This window comes from Nothobranchius furzeri, chromosome 10, assembly GCF_043380555.1.
Source record: "Nothobranchius furzeri strain GRZ-AD chromosome 10, NfurGRZ-RIMD1, whole genome shotgun sequence".
In the NCBI taxonomy this organism is placed as follows: domain Eukaryota; kingdom Metazoa; phylum Chordata; class Actinopteri; order Cyprinodontiformes; family Nothobranchiidae; genus Nothobranchius; species Nothobranchius furzeri.
In genome coordinates, this window is record NC_091750.1 from 39,386,392 (window position 1) to 39,406,025 (window position 19,634).

Sequence of the window (19,634 nt, forward strand, 5' to 3'; positions counted from 1 at the left end):
AAACAAAACTGTGTTAAATTGGAGTAAAGTGAATATACCTATGCTTAGAGATGTAGCAGAAAGCTAAGGAAGGAGTGAGTAGAGTCCCAAACATGAATGCACCCCGGGTAAAACCCCTGTAACCCCAAACTGACTTCCTATCTGGGGGAGACGGAAACTCAGAGTTCCGAGCTCGCTGTGGGTCCCTGAAGGCTCCCGCTAGCTAAGCTAAACTGAAAGTTGCACCAGCAGCCGCTTCAGCTCCTCCCGCAGCTCTGAGCCATGTCCCGGGGCAAACTGCGGCTTTTTTCAGGATGTGAGTGACTGAGCCGTGACTCAGGAAGATGTAGAAACCCCCACCGCTGATGTCAACACGGTTCTTTCCTTTATTAGGCAGAACTTTTTTTGTTTTGTTGTGAGCTCTAACAGGAAGTTCTCGAGTGAAGGATATATTTTATCTGGTCAGAGAAAAGTGTTCTTGGGTGTGTAAAATCATGCTGGAAAAGTTTTCTCGTTGTTTCTCCGCGAAGGAGAAGAAACTTTGTCCCTGGACATCCGCCGCGGTAGCCGTGGTCGTCCTCGGCTTGTTGACATCGAGCTGCTGCGCAGAAGAGGCGTCCTGCCACGGAGCTTACGACCTCTACTTTGTTTTGGACAGGTAGGTTCCTTTCTTCTACGTTGGTCAGCCTTGAAGCGGAGAACGAGATTTTTCTGCTCCAGCTGTGGCGCTTAAAGGGACTGAGACGTTTTATCACAAATGTTAACTTTAGTCACTAATGTCCTAAAACCTGGCAGCTAATCTGGGCACAATTCCAGCGGTTTCTGAAGGGTCACATATTCCTGTACAACACCTGCAGCTGCATAGCGGGTTTCAACATATTTGGTTTTCACCCAGAAGCATCCAGATGTGTGGCTGTAAAACATGCCACTGAATATGATTGGCTCTTTCTGGACGAACATCTGGATGCTTTAATAAAATATTCATTTATTGTTGCTGATTCATTAGAAGTCCAGGTGGAGAGAACTTATCACAGCAAAGTTAATGCTGCTCCACAACCACTTCCTGTCTAGGCCCCGCCCATTCTAGTATTCTATGTGCACTAGTGTAGCGCCTTTCTACGGTGCCTGTCTGGTGAAATTGAGGAGAAAAAGTAACTCGTGGCCACGCTTTAATAACTCATCACAAATTACTTTTTTTTCTCAATGTCACCAGACGGGCACCGTCCCTTTCTGAGTCGGAGGACTCCAGAACACTTTACACTACAGTATATCATTCACACGCTAGTGGTGATGAGCTACATTATAGCCACAGCTGCCCTGGCACACACTGATAGAGGCGAGTCTGCCTTACAGGCGCCACCGGTCGCTCCAACCAGCATCAACACACCGGGAGGGTGAAGTTTCTTGCAGAAGCAGGGATTGATCCAGCAACCCTTTGATTACTGGACCACTGGCTGTATCTCCTCAGCTGCCCAAAATAGGACTGGATGTGCTTTTTAATGGAAGAAGGTTTTATTGCCTTATGAGAATCACAACATTAGGAAGCTGCTGCGGTTTTTGGTGCAGGAAAAATAAACAATGAGAAAAGTTAGAATTTAGAAATAAACACAATAATACAGGGAGACGATAATTAGAGAAGCAGCTACTCTATACAAGTCAGTGTAGCTACAGATCAGAGCGGGTCAGTTCAGGCACAAACACAACACCGGGTCATGTGACTGGAACAAAGCAGCTGGAGTGGGCGGGTCTACTATTGTTCATGAGACAGACAGCAGAGGGGAAGAAACAGTTCAAACCCTTTATAGAATGTAATGCCTTTTATCGATAATTTATAGAATGTGTGTGTGTGTGTGTGTGTGTGTGTGTGTGTGATTTATATGTGTTAAAACAGATGTGAAACCAAATCATGTAAAATAATCGTGGTAATTGTGGGACTGTGATTATTTCTCAGACTATAATCGTACCACCGACATTTATAATCGTTGCAACTCCACAAATAACACAAGCCTGGAGAAGATCTGATATGTGGTGGAGTTGCTAATGCTAACATTTAGCTTCTACTAGCTGAGACATTCTCTGTTGTTTCCTGGACTAAACCAACACTAACCTTCCCCGCCGTCAGTCCAGATGGGTGAGTCCATGAATGTTAGTGACAGTGTGACGTAGATCTGTCAGGATTTGCTAATCCTAGAGTTTCACTGTCTGTTTTCTATCAGAAGCTAATGCAGGAGATAGGTGTAGAAGACTATTTTCATGTTCAGCCTGCATGAAACACTCAGAGTGACCCGTTAAGAGTCAGGAATAATCATTAGACCATGTTTTTCAGTGTTCCACAGTAGGGTTGTCATGGTGTGAAAATGTAACCTCACGGTTATTGTGACCAAATTATCATGGTTTTCGGTATTATCGTGGTATTTTTTTTTAAACGTGTTACATTGTCAGACCTCAAGTGGAGGAGTTTAAGTATCTCGGGGTCTTGTTCACGAGTGAGGGTAGGAGGGATCGGGAGATCGACCGGCGGCTTGGTTCGGCGTCTGCAGTGATGCGGACGCTGAGCCGATCTGTCGTGGTGAAGAGGGAGCTGAGCCAGAAAGCCAGGCTCTCGATTTACCGGTCGATCTACATCCCAACCCTGATGAGCTGCTGCACAGGTGAACCAACCACTGAATCAAGCAGAGAAACAACTAAAACATGCTGCATACCGGCCCTCCAGGACTGGAATTGAATTCCCCTGTACAGAAATGATGACGTGATGTTTCTGTCATGTCTCCTAGCCCATGCATAAACAAAGCAGAGCCATGTTGTGTTGAAGGAACAGCTTGTTTTCCTCTGCAGGCGGTTTCCTCTACATACAGCAGGCTGCCTCAAGCTGGACTTAATGCTTTGAGAGGTCAATAAACACAAACCTCGCATCAAATATGTGTCCTTTCACTGGTGTGCAGCAGCTGTTTGGCTTGTGTCCCAGCTGGAGATAAATCCTAAAGGAAGGAAACACAAACAAAGCTGGTTGCTTTGGTCTTCAATGTGAGAAGAGATAAAGTATCATTTGATTGGTTTTCCATTAAAGTGAGTTTTGGCCTTGGTCCCTCGAGATGCTGAAGGAGATTAGATGGTAACTGTGTGGAATAAGTGCTGACCATCAGAATACAACTGTTCTCTCCCTTCAGCATGAGGGTGGAAGTGACCACCAGTAGTCTGTTTGCATTAATCACAAATATGATTACACCTTGGTTTAGCGGAGTATTTTAAACCCACATTTATTATTTAGTTGGGACTTTCCGCTGTAATTAAACCTTCGAAGGCGGCGATGAGCCTCTGAAGGGTTTTTGTGATTGTGTCATCAGTTGGAACGGATTTTGGCACAGCGCCACCTCCTGTTTGTGCATGCGTTCTGGAGTGGAGATTCAGACGTACAAAGCCTTTACGTTGAGTCGGCTCAGCAAAAGTCCTGTAGTACAGTGTTTTAGGAGTTCACAGCTTCCACACAAACTGGTTTTACTCCAGTCCTCCCCCAGACTGGAAGAGAGCCATCCAATGGGACTGCTGCTCCCCCGACCCAGTTCCTGACTTCATCTAAATCACAAAATTACAGGATGATGGCCAGTTTATTTTATCTCTACTGATAAAATAGTTTCACTGGTTTCCTTCATGTCAGCAGTAACCCCTGAAGGAGTTTCTCCATTGTGACACCACTGAGCATGTGCAAACCTTTATTTTTAAACCTTCAACCTTTTATTTTTAATAAAACTTCTGCTTTTCCATCTTTTTTATTCAACATCTCCCTAAAGTCAAGCTGTACTTTTTATAAACTGAAGCTCATGGAACATGAGTAGATGGCTGCATGCTGGTGCTGTTGCCTAGCAGCAAGATGGTTGCAGGTTGCAGGTTGAAAACCCATCTGTGACCTTTTCTGACTGGAGTTAGCATGTTCTTCTGGCCTGGCAGGCCTATATATGTGAATATCCAGTCTGGACAGGGCCCAGTGTTTGAGCGCCGTCCATGAGTGCGCTCGAGCGGGGTGGGGGGAGTAGCCTCCTGTAGGGCTGCAACAACGAATCGATAAATTCGATGAAAATCGATTACTAAAAGCGTTGGCAACGAATTGCGTCATCGATTCGTTGTGTCGCACAACTCTTCCAAAAGCGCCCCCCCCCCCCCCTTCCCGCCCGCCGTTGCGCGCAGACCAGAGCAAGTCAGATCAGCGCGAGGGAGAGCCGGCAGATCAGCGCGAGGGAGAGCCGGCAGACTTGCGCTGCTGCGAACCGGTTCCGCATTGTTGCACAGCGATCCAGGCAGCTGCTTCCAGCGCACGGTCCATTCTCAAAGTGGCGCAACCAAAAAACTATAATTAGCACACGATCGTTCATGTCCGCACATGTTCTCTATTTTCTGTCTTATTTGTGCCTGAAGCGCGCTACTGCGGAGCTCATCACCTGTGCTGCGGTGATGTCACCTCACGCAGCATCGAAAACGCGCTCTCCGCTTTATGGTCAGGAGATCCCTTTGATCTGCTCAAAAGTAACTGATGAGGTGAAAAGGTAAGAATCCAGGCAGCAGTTTTTCTGGAGAATTAAGAGGAGATGCAGGAAGATGAGAGACAGACAGGACAGGAAAATAGTTCAATAAAAACAAGAAAACAAAACAAAGTGTTGAAAAGTAAAATGTAGGTAGATTTATCTCCACTACACGTTTTTACCAGTAAAAAACAATAAGTTATACACATGTTATATTTATACATCTGATACAATTCAGATCACCTTCAAAACTCAGTCACACACCCAGGGCCGTTTCAAGACATTTTGGGGGCCAAGGCAAAATGCCCCCCCCCACCCCCCCAATAACTGGGCTCCCCAGAAGCCTCTGTGTAATTCATGCCCTCTCCAGTAGTGTTAGTTATATGGTGTTTATAAAAGCCCCTCAGACATTACTGACATGTTCTAATATTATCAGATAAAAAACTAAATTATCAGACATGCTGTCTCATCTGCTTCTTTTATAAACTTGCAAAAAGTAACAAAACAATTTGAAAGCCAGTATTTGTGGATTCTCTGAAAGTTTCCATGGAGTGTGTGACAACTTATTTTTTCATTGATCCTATCGTCTAATCTCACAGCTGAAACAAGCATCCTTAATAATCTGTGCACAGGAAGCTTACCGATGCTGTAGTAAAACAAAAGGTATTATAATTTATTATTAATAAAACCTTGTTGCAGCACTAAAGCAGAAAAATTAGATTTTGCATTAAATATGCAAAATATTTACATATGAATTGTTTTAGAGCCCTTTAATTGGCAGAATCTGATATTAATTTAGTTCTTACAAAAAATGGGTCCCAACATGGATTGTGTGGCGTTGCCATAGTGTGACGTCATAGGCACAGATCCCTGTCCTCTTGTTTGGAAATGGAAATATGGTCACCCTACATTAAACAAACTGTCCACCCGGGCTTTTGCGCTGCACAGAGACGCTTCGCTGCCTACGACTGAACGTCAGTTGAGAGTCAGTCTCATGCAGAATGACCAATGAAGAGAGGGCCTCAAGTTAAGACCCTTTCCTCATTGGTCAGTCCACACGAGGTGGGTCAAAGGTTACTCTGGGCGGGTTACGTGTTGTCAGGCATTCAAGTATTGAGTATATTTACTGCATATTACAGTAAAATATTCTGTATGTGACCACATTATGGTGATCCTTGGGTCGTGATGATGGAGCCCTTGAATATTGTTGCCCAGGGTACAACAAAGTGTTAATCTGGCCCTGGTTCCGCCGTCACATTCCCGCAGAAACTGGTTGATCACACCGGGGCCAGACTAGCATGTGGTTTTACAACCACAATGTCCTCAGAAGCAAAAACGCTTTTAAAAGGGAGGGAGGAGTCCTAACTGTTGCTGCAGGCGTGTTGTGTGAGAGTGCAGTTATATACTGGTTAATATATTTTTGGGTTCAGTTGCTTTCATGTGGCCTAATGTGAGTCTATTTGGGATCATTGGAATGATCAGCAGCATTTCTTGATGTGACTTTATGGCAGTTGCCCAGGGCATCATCGCAAGGAGGATGGCATTCATTTACTTTTGTTTTATTTGGTATTTTTTCAGTCATTTTTGGAAATAGTGATCAATTTTGATTAATTCACGGCCTATGTTTAATTACATTTAAAATAAATGTCAACAGATGAGATCAAACAAAACAGATGAGAATTGCCCTTAAGCTGTTTAACTTGGACCAAGCATTTTAGGTCACAGATAGATGTAGCTTAGGGTCTCTGTCTATACACCTTATAAGACAATTTAGGTGATGGCATGTTGTTTTTCTGCTATTGAACTGTTTTCTAATAATGTTGTGTTAAATAAAGTGAAGGAAGGAGAGAAATAACGTTTCCCTAGCAGTTTTTAAAAATTTCCCCATGTAATCCGATTAATCGATTAATCGTGTCGAGACCCCATCCGATTAATCGATTATCCAAATAATCGTTTGTTGCAGCCCTAGCCTCCTGCAGATGCTCGTGGTTGGGGGTTACTGGAAGACAGGATCAACAGTTCTCTACAAGGACTCAGCTGTCATCTTTCACTTTGAAGAGCTGTTCAAAAGATTCATGAATGTCACATGACTACCGCCATTAGATTGTAGAAGACGAAAATAGTTTTTCCAATTAAATGTGCTGTGATTGGTCAGCCACAATACTGGCCGGGGCTGCGTTGTTAGACCAAAGTGCTGATCAAATCACTTAGCTTCAGCAAGTGATGGTCTAGGTTCTAAGCTGTTCTAACATTCCAGGGTCTAATGTTCTAGGTTCTAACGTTGTAGGTTCTTTGCTGTTCTAATGTTCTAGGTTCTAAAGTTCTAGGTTCTAACGTTCTAAGTTCTTAGCTGTTCTAACGTTCTAGGGTCTAAAGTTCTAGGTTCTAAGCTGTTCTAACATTCTAGGGTCTAAGGTTCTAGGTTCTAAGCTGTTCTAACGTTCTAGGGTCCAATGTTCTAGGTTCTAAGCAAATTTAACGTTCTAGGTTCTAAGCTGTTCTAACTTTCTAGGTTCTAAGCTGCTCTAACGTTCTAGGGTCTAAGGTTCTAGATTCTAAGCTAATCTAATGTTCTAGGGTCTAACTTTCTAGGTTCTAAGCTGTTCTAATGTTCTAGATTCTAAGCTGCTCTAACGTTCTAGGGTCTAAGGTTCTAGATTCTAAGCTAATCTAACATCCTAGGGTCTAACGTTCTAGGTTCTAAGCTGTTCTAACATTCTAGGGTCTAACGTTCTAGGTTCTTAGCTGTTCTAATGTTCTAGGGTCTCAAGTTCTAGGTTCTAACGTTCTAGGTTCTAACCTGTTCTAACATTCTAGGGTCTAAGGTTCTAGGTTCTAAGCTGTTCTAACGTTCTAGGGTCCAAGGTTCTAGGTTCTAAGCTAATCTAACGTTCTAGGGTCTAACATTCTAGGTTCTAAGCTGTTCTAACATTCTAGGGTTTAACGTTTTAGGTTCTAAGCTAATCTAACATTCTAGGGTCTAAGGTTCTAGGTTCTATGCTAGGTTCTTTCCTAATGAGTGAACAAAGAAGGTGACTCTTGACCAATTCTGCCAAAATGTCTTCTACTTCTTCATAACAGGCAAAAATGATAAGACATTTTTTATATCTGTTGGTTAAGGGTAGGGTTAGTAGGATTAGTAGGGTTAGGGTTAGTAGGGGTCGATTAGCTGATTCCTGATACAGATTCTTGTTGTTCTTTTTAAAATGATCACCAGCCAACAAACACACAAGTCTGTGGGCAGACAGAATAACAAAGACTAATCAGAAATGGTCCTTCTGTTTGATGTTTTTGGAACCAGGTTGTGCAAGTGGGATGTGGGGCTGAAAGCCCCGCCCACTCACCTGTCATGATGTTTTATTAATCACTTAACCCATTACAGATAAAAGTGTCATTCAGCAGCGAGATGGGAACTGTGTAAAACAGTTCCTGCAAAAATATTTCAGATAAATGTTTTATTCAAGGACCGAATGGAAACCAACGAGCCATTGGCTGCTTCATCTATTTATTTTGACTAGTGTTTTAAGCCTTAGTGTGCACATTTGAAAAATATTCTACCATTGTTTGGAAATAAAAGCATGGCTAGATTTGTATTAAATTTCACATGACAGCAGGAAAGCATTTTTCAAGGGTGCGTGCTCCGTCCCGCAGGGCTCCTCCGTGAGAGCGGGGGTGGGGGGGTGGTGGTGGTGGCTGTGGGGTTGGGGGGTGGAGGCTGGCGGTGGGGGGGTTGCACAGTTCCGCTGCTGTTTCTCACCAGTATCAGCTGATGGGGGGCTCTAGTTTCGTTGCAGTTTCGTTGCACCATTTGTGTTAGGGTCGGGGAGGGGGGCGGGGCACGATGCTTAGCAAAGTGGGTGGTCAAGCAAAGCGGGCCGCCAGGCTTATAACGCGCTGGGGAAACCCTGCGTAAATAGCAGCATGAAGAGAAGCTTGTGAGAAGAGTCAGGAGGTCACACCAGCTGCCTTTTAAAGGAGACCAATGAGTCCACTGGTGTCAGGCTCAGGGGTCAGGTTCCAGAGTCTGGGAAAGGAAATAATCATTTTTAGCCCTAAAGTCTGTTCATGTAAAGTTCTGGAAAAATTTCAGGGCTCATATAAAAAGTGCTTGAATAGGGCGTTTAGCACCGGTGTAACCTTGTATTCAGTTAATCAGATAAAGTTTAATTCTAGATGATCATAAAACCTCATTATCCTTCCACCATAAAATCGCCTCAGTTTTCATTATAAACGAGAGTCGGAGGAACCCTGCTGTGGTAAACCTTTTGTTTTCCACGTCTTCCTGGTGATTCCTGCTGCCAGACTCTGGAAACCTTTCATGCTCCTGCATCAGCAACACCTAACAGCTGTTTATCACAGAGACGATCCGGTCCTGTCGGAGTGCCGGGTTCTTTTGCTTCACCTTTCCTGTGTGACCTTGTTTTTACAGAGTGGGGAGGAGAACGAGGTGGCATGAAAGATGAGCTTCCTAATGGCCAAACTCTTCTGCTTTATGCTCTCCACGTGTACATCCAGCTGTAATTATTGATTTAATTATCTCTGTCGTTACACCAAGGGCAGGTTTTACACGCAGCGCTGATGCTGCTCACACTGTGTATGCGTGTGTGTGTGTGTGTGTGTGTGTGTGTGTGTGCATGTGTGTGCGAATGTGTATGATGCGTGTGTGAATGTGTGTGTGTGTGTGTGTGTGTGTGTGAATGCATGTGTGAATGCGTGTGTGTATGTGTGTGTGAATGTGTGTGTATGCGTGTGCGTGTGTAAATGGTAAATGGCCTGTATTTGATATAGCGCCTTCTAGAGTTCTTGAAACCCCCCAAGGCGCTTTACAACACAATCAGTCATTCACCCATTCACACACACATTCACACACTGGTGGGGATGAGCTACAATGTAGCCACAGCTGCCCTGGGGCGCACTGACAGAGGCGAGGCTGCCGAGCACTGGCGCCACCAGTCCCTCCGACCATGTGTATGCGTGTTTGTGTATGCATGTGTGTGTATGCGTGTGTGTATGTGTATGCGTGCGTGTGTATGTATGTGTGTATGCTTGTGTGTGCGTGTATGAGTGTGTGTATGCGTGTATGTGTGTGTGTATATGCATGTGTGTGTGTGTGTGTATGCATGTGTATGTGCGTGTGTGAATTCGTGTGTATATGCGTGTGTGTATGAGTGTGTGTATGAGTGTGTATGCATGTGTGTGTGTGCATGTATATGCATGTGAGTCTGTGTATGCGTGTGTGTTTGCTTGTGTGTGAATACATGTTTATATGCGTGTGTGTGTGCGTGTGTATGCATGTGTGTGAATGTGTGTGTGTGTGTGTGTGTGCGTGCATGTGTATGCGTATGTGTGTGTATGCATGTGTGTGTGTGAATGCGTGTGTATATGTGTGTGTATGAGTGTGTGTATGCGTGTGTATGCATGTGTGTGAATGCGTGTGTGTGTGCGTGCATGTGTATGCGTGTGTGTGTGTGTATGCATGTTTGTATGCATGTGTGTGTATGCGTGTGTATGTGCGTGTGTGTGTGTATGCGTGTGTGTGTGCGGGCGTGTGCGTGCATGTGTGTGAATGCGTGTGTGCGTGTGTGTGTGTGTGTGCGTGCATGTGTGTGCGTATGCGTGTGTGTGTGTGTGTGTGTGTGCGTTTGCGTGTGTGTGTGTTCGTGTGTGGATGCATGTGTGCGTATGCATGTGTGTGTGTGTATGCGTGTGTGAGTATGCGTGTGTGTGTGTGTGCATGTGTGTGTGTGTGTATGCATGCGTGTGTGAGTGTATGCGTGTGTGTATTCATGTGTGTGCCTGTGTGTATGCGTGTGTGAATGCATGTCTGTATGCATGTGTGTGTGTGTGAGTGTGTGTGTGTATGCGTGTATGTATGACATGCATGTGTGTATGCATGTGTGTATGCGTGTGTGTGCGTATGCGTGTATGTGCATGTGTGTATGTGTGTGTGAATGCATGTCTGTATGCATGTGTGTGAGTGTGTATATGCGTGTATGTATGATGTGCATGTGTGTATGCATGTGTGTGTGTGTGTGCCTGTGTGTATGAGTGTGTGTATGTGTGTGTTTGCGTGTGTGAATGCGTGTGTGTGTATGCATATGTGCGTATGCATGTGTGTGTATGCGTGTGTGTGTATGCATGTGTCTCTGCGTGTGTGTGTATGCGTGTGTGTGTGCGTGCGAATGCGTGTGTGTGTGAATGAATGTGTGTGTGAATGCATGTGTGTGTGTGTGTGTGTGTGAATGTGGGTGTGAATGCATGTCTGTATGCATGTGCGTGTGTGTGAGTGTGTGCATGCGTGTATGTATGATGTGCATATGCTTGTTTGTATGCGTGTGTTTGCGTGTGTGTATGCTTGTGTGCGTGAGTGTGTGTATGTATGCGCGTGTGTGTGTGCATGTGTGTGCGTGTGTGTGTGCATGTGTGGTTTCTTGTGCAGAAACAAAGATGACTTCTGCTTCAGCAGGACTTTTTGTTCCTAACATGACTTGTTTTGGTGTTTTGGGGAAGCTCTTTTGTGCTCCGACAGCCAGACACGTTTGTAGAAACAAGCATTCTTTAACAGCTGAGGTTAGGTCGGACTTGTCAGTAATGATCCAGCATGTGGCTGGAGTGAATGTCCAACTGTGGGTGTCGTACGAATCAAAAACAATGTTCTCAGCCTGCTGGCACCCATCAGCTAAGCCGACTCTTCTGTCCCATTTCAGGTCTGGAAGCATCGCTCAGGACTGGGGCGAGATCTACTCCTTCGTCAGGAACCTGACCGACCGATTTGTGAGGCGAGTATTTCATTTCGTGCACTGGTTCTGGTTTTGAGGGCCGATACCGGTTCCATGTGCTTGTGCAGCGTTGGCCTGCTGATTTTGGTTGGTCTGATAAAAGTGGCAAATTTATATTTATTATTTAATAATTATGACTGGAAGTAAAATCAAAACGCTTACAAAAATGATAGAGTAAAAACTTCAGTTTCTGTTTCTACGTGGCAACGGTGCATTCACCAACTAAATAAATAATCGTGTTTTTGAGTTTCAGGGTTTTGTTTATGAGGACTCATAAACATCATGGCACAGAACTGGGAATGCAGCTGAGGGTTAGATGATCTCCAACCTCAGTTTAAACTAAAAGTCTTTGATTCTCTCAGGCTTTGACTTGTGTTGAAATACATGAACTAACGCAGTAAAAACCTTCTACAAAATCATTGAAGTTTGACTGATTTCTCATCTTTCCATCTGTTACCCGTTTAAGAGAATAAGTGTCTGTAAGGCATTGTTGCTCAGATTTAAAGGACTTCCCACCTGTTTCCAAACTACCCTCCTGTATCCTTTTTTCTCATAATAAAAGACAAAAGCGTTACAATGGACTTGAAGCGTTGGGCTTGCATAATGTTTGAATCGAGCGGCGCCTGCCAGCACAGTACAGACGGCAGCGCCACAGCCAGAATGAAGTGGTTGGTTGAAGAAAATAGCAAAGGCACCAGGTGGGAGTGGGTGGCAGAGAGGAGCAATCTTCTGGGCTGTGAGAACGGCCATTTGCACCGGGGGGGTCCGTCGCCACACTTATCCCCTGCTTCCACCACAGAACGGCTGACAGGCAGACAATGTACAGTAAAGCAAAAGAACACTGGAAGGCGACGAGGACAATCTGCTAAACAATGCTCGCTCACCAAGAGCACTTCTGTTCCGCCATGTGGAGCAAACCGGACTCATTCAGCACCCCACCCCATCTCTAAAGATCCTCACACCAGAGTCTCTGTTAGAAATGTGGATCACTTCTGTGTTTTGTGGCTTTTACAGAGCTGTGGGACCTAAAGTTGGTTGGCCTTTAGTGGACGTATGACCAGATTTAAAGATGGCGCTCGTCTCTGGTTCAGGACGGTGCCGTTTGTGGGGGAGGACTGCAACTTGGCCATGTGTCATGTTGAGAGAAATCTGCAGATCTCCTTATGCTGCAAAGGCTTCACATCCCTGATATCTGAAGTTTCAGCTCAGCTGGGGGTTACACAGAAGCTTTGCTCTGAGCAGGTCCCACGCCTGAAGCTTTGGCTTATTTTTGGGGATGTTGATGTTTTATTTTGGGTTTCATGGACTGAAATTCTCACCTCAGAGGCACGAGACCCAGGGTGTTGTCTCAGATACTGAAAGTCAATAATCAGTCACAAAGTCTGGACATCCATCCATCCATCCATTTTCATCCGCTTATCCTGAGTTGGGTCGCGGGGGCAGTAGCCTAAGCCGAGAGACCCAGACTTCCCTCTCCCCAGCCACTTGGGCCAGCTCCTCCAGGGGAATCCCAAGGCGTTCCCTGGCCAGGTGAGAGACATAGTCCCTCCACCGTGTCCTGGGTCTCCCTTTAGGTCTCCTCCCGGTTGGACGTGCCCGGAAAACCTCACCAGGGAGGCGTCCAGGAGGCATCCTGACCAGATGCCCGAACCACCTCAACTGGCTCCTCTCGATGTGGAGGAGCAGCGGGTCTATTCCAAGCCCCTCCCGAATGACCAAGCTTTTCACCCTATCTCTAAGGGAGAGCCCAGCCACTATTCAGAGAAAACTCATTTAGGCCGCTAGTATCCGCGATCTCGTTCTTTCGGTCACTACCCAAAGCTCTTGACCATAGGTGAGGGTAGGAACGTAGATCGACCGGTAAATCGGGAGCCTCGCCTTCTGACTCAGCTCTCTCTTCACCACGACAGACCGGTACAACGCCCACATCACTGCAGATGCAGCACCAATCCGCCTATCAATCTCACGCTCCAGTTTTCCCTCACTCGTGAACAAGACCCCGAGATACTTAAACTCCTCCACTTGGGGCTGGACCTCATCCTTGACCCGGAGAATGCATTCTACCTTTTTCCAAATAAAGACCATGGTCTTAGATTTAGAGGAGCTAATTCTCATCCCATCTGCTTCACACTCGGCTGCGAACCGCTCCAGTGAAAGCTGAAGATCACGTTCTGATGAAGCCAACAGGACCACATCATCTGCAAAAAGCAGAGACCTGATCCCCAGGCCACCAAAACGGATGCCCTCTACCCCTTGGCTGCACCTAGAAATCCTGTCCATAAAGGTTATGAAGAGAATCGGTGACAAAGGGCAGCCTTGGCAGAGTCCAACTCTCACTGGGAACGAGCCCGACTTACTGCCGGCAATGCGGACCAAGCTCTGACACCGGTCATACAGGGACCTAACAGCCCGTATCAGAGGGCCTGGTACCCCATACTCCCCGAGTACCCTCCACAGGGCCCCCCGAGGGGCGCAGTCAAACGCCTTCTCCAAATCCACAGAACACATGTAGACTGGTTAGGCAAATTCCCACGCACCCTCCAGGAGCCCCCTAAGGTATAGAGCTGGTCCAGTGTTCCACGGCCAGGACGAAAACGACATTGCTCCTCCTGAGGTTCAGCAATCCGACTGACCCTCCGCTCCAGAACCCCTGAATAGACCTTACCAGGAAGGCTCAGGAGTGTGATGCCCCTGTAGTTGGAACACACCCTGCGGTCCCCCTTTTTAAATAAGGGGACCACCACCCCGGTCTGCCAGTCCGGGGGGACTGCCCCCGATGTCCACGCGATATTGCAGAGCCGCGTCAGCCAACACAGCCCCACAACATCCAGAGCCTTAAAGAACTCTGGGCGGATCTCACCCACCCCTGGGGCCTTGCCACAGAGGAGCTTTTTAACCACCTCAGTGACCTCAGCACCAGAGATTTGAGAGGCCAACCCAAAGTCCCCACACTCTGCTTCCCCACTGGAAGACGTGTCGGTGGGATTGAGGAGGTTTTCGAAGTATTCTGTCCACTGATCCACAACGTCTTGAGTAGAGGTCAGCAGCATACCGTCCCCACTATAGATAGTGTTGGTAGCGCACTGCTTTCCTCCCTGAGGCGCTGTATGGTGGACCAGAATCTCCTCGAAGACGTACGGAAGTCTTGCTCCATGGTCTCACCGAACTCCTCTCATGTCCGGGTTTTTGCCTCGGCGACCACCCGAGCCACGTTCCGCTTGGACTGCCGGTACCTGTCGGCTGCTTCTGGAGTCCCACAGGCCAAAAACACCTGATAGGACTCTTTCTTCAGCTTGACAGTATCCCTAACCGCCGGTGTCCACCAGCGGGTTCGGGGGTTGCCACCACGACAAGCTCTGACGATCCTGCGACCACAGCTCCGGTCGGCCACCTCAACAATGGAGGCACGGAATAGGGTCCATTCAGACTCAATGTCCCCCGCCTCCTCCGGAACATTTTGGAAGTTCTGTCGGAGGTGGGATCTGAAGCTCTTTCTGACAGGAGACTCTGCCAGACGTTCCCAGCAAACCCTCGCGATACGTTTGGGCCTGCCTGGTCTGACTGGGTTCCTCCCCCACCATCTAAGCCAACTCACCACCAGGTAGTGGTCAGTTGACAGCTCCACCTTTCTCTTCACCCGAGTGTCCAAGACATAAGGCCGCAGGTCAGATGAAACAACAAGAAAGTCGATCATCGAGCTGCGGCCTAAGGTATCCTGGTGCCAAAAGCACATATGGACACCTTTATGTCTGAACATGGTGTTCATTATAGACAATCCATCACTGGCACAGAAGTCCAATAACAAAACACCACTCAAATTCAGATCGGGGGCCGTTCCTCCCAGCCACACCTCTCCAGGTCTCACTGTTGTTGCCCACGTGAGCATTAAAGTCCCCCAGCAGAAGGAGGGAGTCACCGGAAGGAGCGCTTTCCAGCACCCCCTCCAAGGTCTCCAAAAAGGGTGGGTAGTCTGAATTGTAGTTTGGTGCATTAAGCACAGACCACAGCCAGAACCCGTCCCCCCACACGTAGGCGGAGGGAGGCTACCCTCTCATTCACTGGGGTAAACCCCAACGTACAGGCACCAAGATGGGGGGCAACTAGTATGCCCACCCCTGCTCGGCGCCTCTGTGGGAGCAACTCCAGAGTGGTAGAAAGTCCAACCCCTCTCAAGGAAACTGGTTCCAGAGACAGAGCCATGCGTTGAGGTGAGTCTGACTACATCTAGTCGGAACCTCTCAACCTCACACACCAACTCAGGCTCCTTCCCCACCAGAGAGGTGACATTCCATGTGCCAAGAGGATTCTGTAGCTGAGGATCAGACCGCCAAGGTCCCCGCCCCCGATCACCACCCGTCACACACTACACCCGACCCCTTTGGCCCCTCCCACGAGTGGTGAGCCCATGGGAAGGGGGGCCCACATTTCCTCTTCGGGCTGTGCCTGGCCGGGCTCCATGGGTGAAAGCCCGGCCACCAGGCGCTCGCCAACGTGCCCCACCTCCAGGCCTGGCTCCAGGGGGGGGCCCTGGTGACCCACGTCCGGGCGAGGGAACACGGTTTTCATTTATGTAATTCATCTTAAGAGGTCTTCGGGCTGCTCTTTGTCTGATCTCTCACCTAGGACCTGTTTGCCATGGGTGACCCTACCAGAGGCAGAAAGCCTCAGACAACTTAGCTCCTAGGATCATTGAGACACTCAAACCCCTCCACCACGGTAAGGTGGCAGCCCAGGGAGAGGACATTCAGTCAAGTTTGGACATTTCAGAATAAAAGCATACAGAAACATAACTTTCTCCCACATGGTCTGTTTTCACACAGCATTATCCTTGTGAACAGCTTATAAATACACAACCATGTTCGTCTGCTGTACTTGACATAACGTCACGTTATCGGCCATATTACCGTTACCTGCCTTTTTTTATAGCTGAATTTTTTATGCTAGTTTTATTATATTTTATTCTACTTATTCTATTTTTGAAATTTATTATTCATGTTATATGTAGCACAATAGTACCGAAGCAAGTTCCTAGTTTGTGAACTGCTTGTTCACTGACAATGGCAATAAACCTTTTCTGATTCTGATTCTGATTCTTAAAGGTTCAAACTAGGGCTGCTCGATTATGGCAAAAATGAAAATCACGATTATTTCCAATGAAATTGAGATCACGATTATTTCACGATATTTATTTAACAATAACAATGTATTGAATAATTGCTTTAAAGATTGTCAAAAAATATAAAATGGTGTGCAAATACTGACCACTGTGCAAATGTTTGCTTTGCAATATAAGGAATAAATAAAAAAATGTAAACATTAATGTTCAGTGAACTTCAAACTACTGCATAATATATATGCATACAAATAACCAAACATCAAGGCAAGCTGTGTAGCCACACAATGCACAATTGCATCAAACTGACATTGAGGTATGTCAACTAAAGTTGCTGCCTGAACAAAAATAAAATAAAACACTGAAAGTAGTACCTTTTATAAGAAATAAATAAAAACTAGGTGGCCAGAGTCCCATACAATCTTAAAATGACTCAACAAAACATGGTTCCTGCAACCTTTCAAAGGTTTTTAGCCAAAAACACCAGCCTATTAACATGGTCAGGCTTTAGGGATGCACGCAGGCAGTTGACAACATTTCCACCAGTGCTGAAGACCCTTTCTGATGAGGCACTTGTGGCTGGGATGCAAAGATATTTCTTTGCCAGGATGGAGAGTCGTGGGAAGAGGTTCTGTGATAGCTTCCACCACCCCAGTGGGTCTTCCTCTGTGTCCAGGGTCCCAGCCTGGAGGTACCCCTGAAGCTCACAAGCTATGGCCTGGTCCAGTTGAAGAGTATGTTCTGCACCTGGAGCTGCTGGGCTGTGAGGGGCCTTAAAGAAGCTGCTTAGGCCCCTTTTCCTCTTCGTTTGGTTCGATGCACCATCATCAGCAACCTCCGTGTTACCAATGGGTGCCCCCATCACTGCAGCCTCCTTTAATGGGACAAACATAAAATGACAGCAACACAGAATGAGGAACCAGTTTTATCTGTCTCGGGTTTGGCATTCTAAAGTACAATCCTTAAATAATTACTATAAATAATGATAGATAGATAGACAGAAAGATAGACAGACAGACAAGATAGATAGATACCATGATGGACTTCATTTCCATTGTCAGTCTGGCTTTGATGGTTTCTTGGCTGACCTCGCTTGCATATCTCAGTTTGAACCTTGGGTCCAGGACAGTGGCCATGTCAAGCAACTCTTGTGTTGGTGAGTCACCATACTTTTCATTTAGGTACTCCAGTATTCTCCTCTTGATGCATTTTGAGAGGTCTGTGTCATCATCTTGCTCAGCCAGGATTGAGTTGTTAAATAGGTGGAGTGTTGGTTTTATTAAAGACACACTCACATATTTCTCTCCAGAAAGTGCATCAGTGAATTCAACCAGAGGTCCCAGGGTCTTGTTGATGGCCTCAAGGACATCGATGTCCTGCCATGAGGGGATGAGGTGCCTAGTTCCTTTGTCTTGGGAGAGGACATGGGCAATGGCCTTCTGCTGCTCAAGGACTCTGGAAACCATGGCCTGCCTAGATCCCCATCTGGTTGGACACTCGGTCTTTAAGGAGTGGTCTGGCAGTTTGAGGTCTATCTGTGCCTTTTTCAGCTCTCTCTTTTTTTTTCCAACTGAATGAAAAGGTGCTGACCACTTTTTTGCAGACCCCCACTGCACGCTCAATCCTGTGATCTTTCATGGCTCTTTCTGTAAAAACATAAAAAATATAAACAAGCATTATCAAGTGGATGATTGTCATTTCCTTGAGTATGAATGAATAGGAAAAAGTGATGGTTGCTTATTTATGTGTTTGTATAATTCATAGAAAATGTGTATCACTTTGAGAAGGAATAAAAGTATCTCTGAATTTAAATAGTTTTTTTATATATTATATTCATTCGAAGCATTATGTTGTATACTTATTAAAAGAAAATCACATTATGCATCATATTCAGTAGGAATTAGGCCTACTCACCTATGGCCAAATGTAATCTGTGCCCAAAGCACGGGAGCCTCATCCAGCCATTCAGTTCTGCAGCCAGTATGACGTTTGCAGCGTTGTCTGTGGTTATACAGACGAGTTTACTCTCCTCCAGATCCCACGTAGCCAGTGCTTGTTTCAGACCTGCAGCTATGTTCTGCCCTGTGTGGTCTTCTGGGAAAAATGATGTCTGAAGACATTTCGTTTTCATGTTGAAATCCATGTCAATGAAATGTACCGTGAGGCTCAAATACGGCTCCATGGTGCGGCTTGACCACAAGTCCGTTGTGGTGGAAAAATATTGGGCTGTAGCCACTTCCTTTGTGACACCATCATGACACTCATCATATAAAGCGGGAATCGCCACTCGACTAAAATAGTGACGAGATGGCAAGTTATACCGTTTGTCCAAAGTGTTGATTAGCTTCTTAAAGCCGGGGTTGTTCACTGTGTTGACTGAGCATTGGTCTTTGGCGAGGAAAAAAGTTACCGCGTTTGTTATCTCCTTGTGTCTCTGGGAGCTGGTGGGATATTTAGTCGCGTTGTACAGGGTAGCGTGAATGGAGGTCTGTGAGGATGAAGCCGGTGTTGTTGAGGGTTTTTCCCTATGCTCCTTCATTGTTTCATCGTATGTTACTTTGTGAGCGGTCCTCAAATGATTAAATAAATTGGTAGTGTTGCCCTGTGGTGCAGCTACAACACCGTAGCAAAGTTTACACACTATATCGACTTGATTCACGTCTGACTCTGCGAACCCGTAATATTTCCACACCACTGAAGTAGTTTTACCTCGCTTTTCAACCAACGGAATTCTTTCTTTAGCAGCCATTATCCTCTCCTTTCCAAATAAAGTCTACTTAGCTTTCCTCTGAGGTCACGCTTTACTAGCTTTAACTAACTCTTGATGTGACGCGTCACGTGTTCGAAACGCAGAGAGGTGCGCTCGATTTGCTACGCGAGAGCAAAGCACGAGGGAGGTGCTAATATAGCCTAATAATCGGCTCAAGTCATTTTTAATGATCGTTGAAAGCCCAGATTGTAATCGTGATAAAAATTCGATTAATTGAGCAGCCCTAGTTCAAACTAGTCTCTTTTCCTCACCTCAGTAATATAACTAAAGCCGTTGTGAAACATCGTGTTTTGTAAATCTGCTGTTCAAGCAACTCCTGGAAAGAGAAGGAAAGAAAACGATCTTTAATATACGATAAAAATAGTTAGTTGTTTTAAGATTTTTCCCACCAAAAATCACGTGATGGGATCGGAGCATCCCTGAATACAATCAGACGTATTATAAGGTCATTTTGGAGGTTATAAAGACATGAATCGGGA

The 19,634-nt window shown here is 46.0% G+C and overlaps 2 protein-coding genes across 4 annotated transcripts in view; one reads left to right on the forward strand and one right to left on the reverse strand.

The window, feature by feature from the left end:
* Nucleotides 1–274: 274 nt before the first annotated feature.
* The window catches only part of antxr2a (ANTXR cell adhesion molecule 2a), a 99,448-nt gene continuing 80,088 nt past the window's right edge, over nucleotides 275–19,634 (forward strand). For 2 of the 3 annotated variants that reach the window (XM_054730401.2, XM_070555627.1), the window contains exons 1-2: nucleotides 275–637; nucleotides 11,201–11,272. In XM_054730401.2, the coding sequence (XP_054586376.1) occupies nucleotides 474–637; nucleotides 11,201–11,272 (236 nt within the window). In that variant the 5' untranslated portion in view covers nucleotides 275–473. Of the gene's footprint in view, nucleotides 638–8,817; nucleotides 9,011–11,200; nucleotides 11,273–19,634 lie in introns of those variants that run through there. The other variant, XM_070555628.1, reaches the window with a different exon arrangement.
* Nucleotides 16,763–19,134, reverse strand: LOC107386054 (E3 SUMO-protein ligase ZBED1-like). The gene is made up of 3 exons (XM_015960230.3): nucleotides 18,300–19,134; nucleotides 17,420–17,955; nucleotides 16,763–17,259 (listed from the first exon to the last, which is right to left on the reverse strand). Exons 1-3 carry the CDS (start codon nucleotides 19,132–19,134, stop codon nucleotides 16,846–16,848), a joined length of 1,785 nt encoding a protein of 594 aa, XP_015815716.3. The 3' UTR covers nucleotides 16,763–16,845.

Excerpts from the sequence above, each read along its gene's own strand:
- LOC107386054 (XM_015960230.3), bottom strand. The coding sequence starts at position 19,134 with ATGGCTGCTAAAGAAAGAATTCCGTTGGTTGAAAAGCGAGGTAAAACT. Across the intron at positions 17,956-18,299 it reads CAGATTACATTTGGCCATAG|TTGGAAAAAAAAAGAGAGAG; the intron begins GTGAGTAGGCCT and ends CTTTTCATTCAG. Across the intron at positions 17,260-17,419 it reads TGGAAATGAAGTCCATCATG|GAGGCTGCAGTGATGGGGGC; the intron begins GTATCTATCTAT and ends GTCCCATTAAAG.